Here is a 7,736-nt window from a genome sequence, read left to right as displayed (position 1 = left end):
TATGCTTTCTGATGGGCCATCCCATTTCAAGTCGCTAGTCTAGGATGCGTTAACTGGTTCTACCGTTAAGCCTATAAATAGCACCGGAAACTGTCAAATTGGAGTTGACATGAGCCAACACCCATCTCTTCGCGGCCCGGTTCCACGTGGGCGCGTGACAGACAACGACGGCCCAACAACCCAAGTAAATGTGCTCGTGTGTGTTCGTAGTGTAGCCCAAGTAATCTTAAATATTTTCTCAAAAAAGTAAATTTTAATATTTTTAAATCCATGAATATCTTGTAAACATTTTTTAAGATTGATTAGTATTTTTAAAATCTATTATCGGTTTTCGAACCATGATATTTTCAAAAAAATGTCTTTTAATTCGTGGGTATTTTTAATTTCGTGAATTTTATTAATTTATCTACTACCCTTATAAAAGAAAGAGAGGGCGAAGAACCAAATCATCCTATCCATCCAAACCTGCAATCTGATGGTCTACATCGCTTCAAAACACCAAACACGTTTTATGCTTTAATTACCCACCATGCCATTATGTTTAATTAATTACCCACCATGCCATTACCTTAATCCTCTCCTCTTTCATCACGCAGGAACAAAACCAAAACCGCTGCCCATGCCTCACCGCCAGCCACACCCCGCGCCTCGCCCCACCTCTTTCCCTACAACCTCGCCGCCATCTAATCATGTCTACACGGTTCAGATTAGCTACTAAAACACGATTAGACAAAAACACTGTACGCCCCCACGCGAGCGCACACGTCATCTCAGCCCAAAACCCGGGTGCCGCCCCTCCCGTCGTAACCGCTCGCCATCTCCCCCGACACCCGAGTCCCGCACCTCCCTCCCGCCCGCAACCGCTCACCCGTCCTCCGCCGCCGCCCGCCCGCTGGCTTCCCCTCCCGCGCGCTGGCCCGTCCGCTGCCGCCCCCGCCCGCCCGCTGGCTGCTCCTCCCGCCCGTCCGCCGCCGCACGCTCCTTCCCCCGACCCGCCGGAGTCTGCCGCCCGCTCGCCCGGCCGCGCAAGCTCCTGCCCCCGATCCGCCGGCCGCCGCCGCCCTGCCCCCGATCCGCCAGCTGCCGCCGCCCGCCTCACTGCCGGAGACCGCCCGCCTCGCTGCCGTAGATCCCCCCGTGGTCGTACCGCCCTCTGCCGGACACCCCCACCGCCCGCGGCCGTCGCCCCCCATCCGCTGCCCCTACCCTGCGGAGGAGGATCAGGTGACCCATAAGCTGTACACATAAGTTAATTTTTAAAGCACTGTTTTTCTTTTCTCATATACAAATAGTTTTGTATGCAACTTCTGTACAGCTACAAACAGAATATGGCTGACAGATATTTATAGATAATATATAAACAACATATGATCCTGCCCTTAGGTGTAAGCTCTACCTGATGAACACATTGCACATATGATCCCACAAAATCTGTACTTTAGTCATCATATTAGCATAGAAGTGATCAAGCAAACTGACACCTCTTTGTTACAAAGAAGTATGCAGACAAACACATCAACCTTTGCCGGTCCCAACATCGTCCATATGCAGCTTCCTGTCAGAGCAAACTGATCCCTGACACCTAGAAGACATGTGTAATTATGACTGCCTCATGCACATAGCAAAAATGTTTCAGACTCTGTCTTCTTTTGTTTTATAGTCGTTTAAAATTTGTCACGCTGCTCCTCTAGGTGGTCTTCTTTAGTTTGATGTACTCTTCGCTTCTGTCGCTGAAGAAGCGAAGGGGATGGAGGAAGAAAACTGAGATATTGGCTGTGGGGTTGTGGATTTGTGTTCTCTGACTCAATATCCCCTTGTATTCCTCATGCACTCACGAAACACCTTGCCCTGAAATTTCAAAAGTGGAAATCGAGTGGCGGATCAACATCGGAAGGAACCCAAACTAACCTTTTCAACGGTGATTTCATATTTGTCTTTCCAACTCTGATTTAGTAGTCTTTTCGTGCTGTAAATTGCAGGTTTGGCAAGAAACTTCGGCTTAATTTTTTTAATAGTGATCTTAGTAGTATTTTCATGCTGAAGATTTCAGATTTGATAAGATACTTTGACTTAATATTTTCTATGGTTGTATTCCAGAGAAATATTGAGGTGTGAAGTTAGTATACGAGATGAAGAATATCCACATCATCTGTATTGGTAGTGTGCCATTCTGATTTTTGTTCCTGTCGGATTTGCAGATAGGTGCAGCGGGAGTGATGTTAGTAGTCTTTTCATGCTGTAAATTGCAGTTTTGTCAATACACTTCGTCTTAATTTTTTTAATAGCGATCTTAGTAGTATTTTCATGCTGAAAATTTCAGATTTGATAAGATACTTCGACTTAAAATTTTCTTTGGTTGTATTTCAGAGAAGTAGTGAGGTGTGAAGTTAGTATACGAGATATAGGTGCTCCACACCATGTGTATTGTTGCGTAAACCTTCTCTGATCACTTGAAGGTACACCCCACAGCCAATATCTACGATTTTTTGTCATGTTTTAATTCTCTGAATCTGTTCATAGATCATGTACGCTGTTATTTTTCCTAGAGTGGTAACCTATATGTACTATTTTCAATGGTGATTTGATATTTGGCTTTCCATCTGACCTTGCAATTTGTTTACAAACAATAAAGTTCTTCAGAAATCCCTTGATTCTTTGTCATTTCTCAAACATTTGTGTTTTCAGATGGGGAAGAAAAATCCAAATGCACGTCGGTTTGCCTCAAGCGAACGTGCCCCGTCACTGGATGTAACAAACTCACCTCTAAATGCAAATGCAGAGAGTAGTTCTGCTGCTCGACAGAAAGGTAACCAATCATGGTACACCAGATTGTCTGATGAAAAGAAAGCAGAGCTCCTCGAGAAGCGTCGTGTCGCCCGGCGTGAGAAGAAGACTGCAGCCGTACAAAGTGTAAACCATGCCCGGGTATCACAAGAACATGCTTCTTCTGTGGGGTCTGAGCAATTTGTCCCTTTGAGCAACATCACCAACACACATATAGATGGTATGTGCTCCCATTTTGTGTCCTAATGCATTGATGCATGTACATATCTGAATCTCCTCCTACATGACAGTTGCAGTATGTACGGCGGCAAGCTCCGCGGGTACTGCTCATCTTCACCAAAACAATATTGCAGGCAAAAAAAGAAGTCCACAAAGTTGGTATGCTGGACTATCCGACGAGCGGCGAGCTGAGTACATACACAAACAGAAGATGGCCCGACTCGCAAGGAAAGCAGCAACTGCCGGGGTGAATGTCCAATTGCCTACATCATCTGCCTCGCAAACTTCATCTGGTTAGACCACCAACATGTTACCTTAATTATTTAAATGGGCAATACTACATCATTGTGATTTTCGTCTCGGATTGATATATGATAACACAGGTTTGGTATATGATAACAACACCAAGTGCTTATCCTGTCTTCATTTTGTTGTTCCCTGTCCATAAAAGTTAGTGGATTGCTTCATTCTTTTTTGTTAAACTTCTTTGATTGCTCGTAGATTTTTGCATTGACAATACATAAACAAGACAAGAAGCTGGGATATACAGCAAATTAGGAGCACATTCTTGAAACTGGTAGCTAAATAAAAACTGTATGTGGTTGGACTTCTGTATTTTTAATCAAGAATATGGTCCAATGGAAGATAATTTATTATGAGTTGCTGACGTCTTCATTTCAGCTTCATCTACGCTTTACTTTTATTTGGTCGTAATTTAAAGTGCATGACAACTTCATTTATGTTATATTTGGATAACAAATCCCTTCAGCTATACAAATTTCTCAAGCAAAGTTCATGTAGCCCATTATCTCATAAGCATCCATGTGTCTTATTTTGTCAGTCAGGTTACAAACTTTTCGTCAATTGCCTTCTCTTCTATTCTTCCCTGTTTTTTTGGCCATCATTAGAATCACACTCTACTCAACCAACATTATCCTGCCACTGGTGGCGGCAGTACCTTTAGGGTTTCATGGAATAGATAAGCATTTTATATCGATACCTGTCCTAATCAGCAGATCGTTACTATAGTTTGTTGAGTATCAAAACCTTGCATGTTGTGCCTTCATTTTAGTTTTCACATAAAGCCAATGTATTCCCCTGTTTACAGTTTCATTGGATAGAAGCCAGTACTGAACCACTTCCCTTTATTGCTTCGATATGATTTTTAAGATTGTTTCTTAAGGGTGTTCAATCTAACTTATCAGTAAAAGAAGCTCACTGTTCGTTCTGCCTTGATTCGCTGGCCACATTTCTTTGGTTGGGTTGGCGCAGGCCAATGTCCAGGCTGCTTTACTCACTTTCTTTGCCATACACAGGTCCTTCTGTGTGTCGCTGCTGTCAGTCTCGGGCTTACTGCTTGGAGAACAGGAGGAGCGTCAGGGCTCTTTGCTGCATCTGTGGGGGTACTGGCCAGAAGTAGGTGAGCTAAAATACTAGGCCCCATCTCTGCTTGATCTGTTCAGCCAACTGAACTTGTTCTCCTTACTTATTTCTGTTTCTTTTGGTGTATGTGAAGTGATACAACTTTATTTCCATTGCTGCCATCTTGCTTTTCGTGAGCTAATTCTGTACAATCAAGCTATCGTTTACAGTAATGAGTGGACAATGGCCTCATAGAGGTTTCGCTGCAATGCATGGTTAAGTGTTGTCCTACCTCCTATCAGAGGTTATTGCTGTCCATATTCATATGCATATGCTTTTATTTTCAGGTTATTGTTATCCATGTATCACACAAGCTGAGGTGGTCACCTTTGATCTAATACCCGCGAGTCTTCTATATTGTCTTCATCCTATTCGTGCTAAAACATACTCAGGGGCGATCGCCCACCTGAACGATTAAATGGATCAATATTCTGGACATTACAAGCTGGGCCAGAGTGGGCCATATGGAGGTACATCAAACATAGGAAGGGTGGACAGGAGCAGGCACAAAAGGACCTACACCAATGTACAAGGGGATCATGATCTAGGAGAAGCGAGGCCTGGACAACAGGTGGTAGAGCAGCATGCCTAAGAGAAGCACAAGTTACCACTACTATTCAGCAAATGACACAACCAGATATTTATGGATTTTCCTTAACTGTAATGACTTCATTTGTTATTGAAATGGAGAATCTTATGTATGTCTCTTGTAATTGCTGGTAATGAGATATATAAGTCTTTTCCCCTTCAGTTCAGATTTACAATATACTAGCAAATAACTTTCCTATCTGTTGTTGGGGATATCGCTTTAGAAATTGTGCATGATGTCCTTTGTTATAGCTTTTAACTACAGCAATTATATATTACTTCTGGTTCTGAAGTGCGGCAATTCAAGGTTCAGATTTACAACTTGATATCCACGCATCGGTAGTCATACTGTAGTTTTTTTAATCAAAATTTATTTTTCATCTCCATGGATTGTTTACTGTATTTGCCATATGTTGCGGCTATTTATTTATAAACATGAATTTTGCGATGCAATATGTTTTGGAGACTAAAAAAATTAAGCTCCGTGACAGCACATATGGACTCATTATCTTTTCAGTTTTATTATGCTCTTTGGGTTGGTAACAAATATATGCAAAGGCATGTAAAATATATATTTTTCGTCGTCATAAAACTCTCGGTCGGTATCCACCGACCCATTATCGTCAAACCCTACCTATATGGGTTTGCATGGTACTTAATGCATGTGCCTTTCTGGACGTTGTACGTGTCTGGACTAGGGAATGGACACAAAAATTGACGTGTTTGTCTTTTATCTCTAAATATAAAAAGGCTATATATGCAAAGGCAGTCTTGTTTGTCTTTTCTTAATTTGCAATATTTTCTGATGCAACCAAACTATCTTTATATGCATGTTATGCTCATACATACTTGTATATTAGTTGAGACGTGCATTTACACGTGCAAGCTTACTAGTAAGAAAAAAGGTAATTCATTTTTGTAGGGGAGCGATGAGTCAGTTTTCCATGTGGAGGCGAACACACAGCAACCGCCGATTTTCAGGTAGCTAGTCCTGGAAACTAAATGGGCTGGAACTTACAATCACCCTTCAGGCGTTACAGCGACAGTTCACCACAGAAGGCGTGGAGAGAGAGAATAGGTGAAATTACTAAATAAGGATTTAGGGGTACCATTGGCAAATGTCACTCCCACCATTTCTAGTGGTGAAAAATGACGCATTGCATGTGCGACACATGTCAAAACCTGAGTGTTTATTCATATATTCGTTTTTCTGAACGTTTTATCTTTTAAACCATGTGTCGGAATCATAAACCATTTTTACTATTGCGTTTCCTACGTCAAGATCTTTGAAACTCCATCTCATGTTAATAAGTTTGAATGAACTTTTTTCTCTCGAAAAAAACCCAACCCAAAAAAAGACAAAATAAAAAACTATAATCACAATTGCGCTTCACACGGAAACAGATTACCACAACTGTGTTTTCACTTTACGAAAAGCACAACTATGTTTTTCACACAATATCCTTCATGCATGAAAAAACGTGTTTTTTAAAAACCCTAGGAAAATCCAAGAAAAAAATAACGAATGAGAAAAACTATGCTCTTACGGATGCGCCCACTCGCAGTCCAAACGAAAGGTGCCCTGTCGTTAGCTTCTCTTGAGAACAGGAGGCCACCTCCTTGCTTTTTGCATGTTTTCTTATTTTTCTTTTATTTTTATACTTCGAAATATTCTAAATAAAAATATTCAAAAACATTTTAAACAAGCATTTGAAAATGTTAAAATGTATTTGAAAATGCATACAAAAAATATATAATATGTGTGAATAAAGTTTATCATGTATTCAGAACTGTTAATCCAAGCATATGAATAAATATTAAACAAGTATTTGAAAGAGTTAATCAAGCACTTAAAAAATGTTAAATATGTATAGATAAATGTTGACCATGTATTCAAAATATGATAACTTGTATTTGAAAATTGCTAATCAAGCATTTGAAAAATATTAAATGTGTATAGAAAAAAATATTGGCCATCTATTAAAAATATGCTTAACTAGTTTTGGAAAAAAATGTTAATCAAGAATTTGAAAAAAAATGTTAAATCTGTATAGAAAAAATATTGACCATTTATTTGAAAGATGGTAATCTAGTATTTGAAAAATGTTAATCAAGCATTGGAAAAAAATGTTAAATGTGTATAGAAAAAATGTTAAACATGTATTTGAAACATGTTAATCAAATATTTAAAAAAAATGTAAAATGTGCATAGAAAAAATGTTGAGCATGTATTCAAAAATGTTAATCTGGTATTCGAAAAATGTTAATTTGGCATTTGAAAAATGTTGAATGTATATATAAAAAATGTTGACCATGTATTCAATAAATGTTAATCTTATATATGAAAATTATTAAACATGTAAAAGAAAAATGTATTAGATGTATACCAAAAATGTGTACAGAAAAACAATGAAAACCCGAGAGAAAACAAAAAACCAGTTGAAAAACAAGAAAAAAAACAAAGAAAGTTAAAGAGAAGAAAAAAGTAGTAAAAATGAAAAAGAAACGAATGAAAACAAAGAAACTAGAAAACAGAGAAAAGAAACAAAGAAAAACTAGTGAAAAACAAGAAAAGAAGAAAAATCCTGGGAAACAGTGGAAACCCGGCTCTTTTTCTTTAACAAGGTCGCGACCTACTAATTAAACGTGAGCTGAATGATGGCCCAGTGTCTAGCAGCGCTACACTGGAATGATCCGCCTCTTTTTTCTAGTTATTTCTTTTA

General features: G+C 39.5%; 1 protein-coding gene across 14 annotated transcripts; it reads left to right on the top strand.

Annotated features, from left to right (window-relative positions):
• The first annotated feature begins 805 nt into the window (after positions 1–805).
• On the top strand, positions 806–5,214 carry LOC125531674 (uncharacterized). Of its 14 annotated transcripts, none has more exons than XM_087544314.1 (8): positions 806–1,224; positions 1,500–1,595; positions 1,692–2,218; positions 2,368–2,456; positions 2,686–3,004; positions 3,075–3,296; positions 4,320–4,419; positions 4,713–5,214. In XM_087544314.1, the coding sequence occupies exons 5-8, from the start codon at positions 2,686–2,688 to the stop codon at positions 4,741–4,743; spliced, it is 672 nt and encodes a 223-aa protein (XP_087400440.1). In that variant the 5' UTR covers positions 806–1,224; positions 1,500–1,595; positions 1,692–2,218; positions 2,368–2,456; the 3' UTR covers positions 4,744–5,214. The 14 variants fall into 14 exon arrangements, with proteins under 14 accessions (XP_087400440.1, XP_087400438.1, XP_087400448.1 ...); XM_087544312.1 differs by having other exon boundaries at positions 1,497–1,595; XM_087544322.1 differs by lacking the exon at positions 1,500–1,595 and having other exon boundaries at positions 2,098–2,157.
• Positions 5,215–7,736: the final 2,522 nt, after the last annotated feature.

This window comes from Triticum urartu, chromosome 2A (genome assembly GCF_056163025.1).
Source record: "Triticum urartu cultivar PI428250 chromosome 2A, HENAU_Tu73, whole genome shotgun sequence".
Classification (NCBI taxonomy): Eukaryota; Viridiplantae; Streptophyta; class Magnoliopsida; order Poales; family Poaceae; genus Triticum; species Triticum urartu.
This window is presented reverse-complemented; position numbering and strand designations above follow the sequence as displayed.

Excerpts from the sequence above, each read along its gene's own strand:
- LOC125531674 (XM_087544319.1), top strand. The coding sequence starts at position 2,686 with ATGGGGAAGAAAAATCCAAATGCACGTCGGTTTGCCTCAAGCGAACGT. Across the intron at positions 3,005-3,074 it reads CACCAACACACATATAGATG|TTGCAGTATGTACGGCGGCA; the intron begins GTATGTGCTCCC and ends CCTACATGACAG. Across the intron at positions 3,297-4,319 it reads TGCCTCGCAAACTTCATCTG|GTCCTTCTGTGTGTCGCTGC; the intron begins GTTAGACCACCA and ends TGCCATACACAG.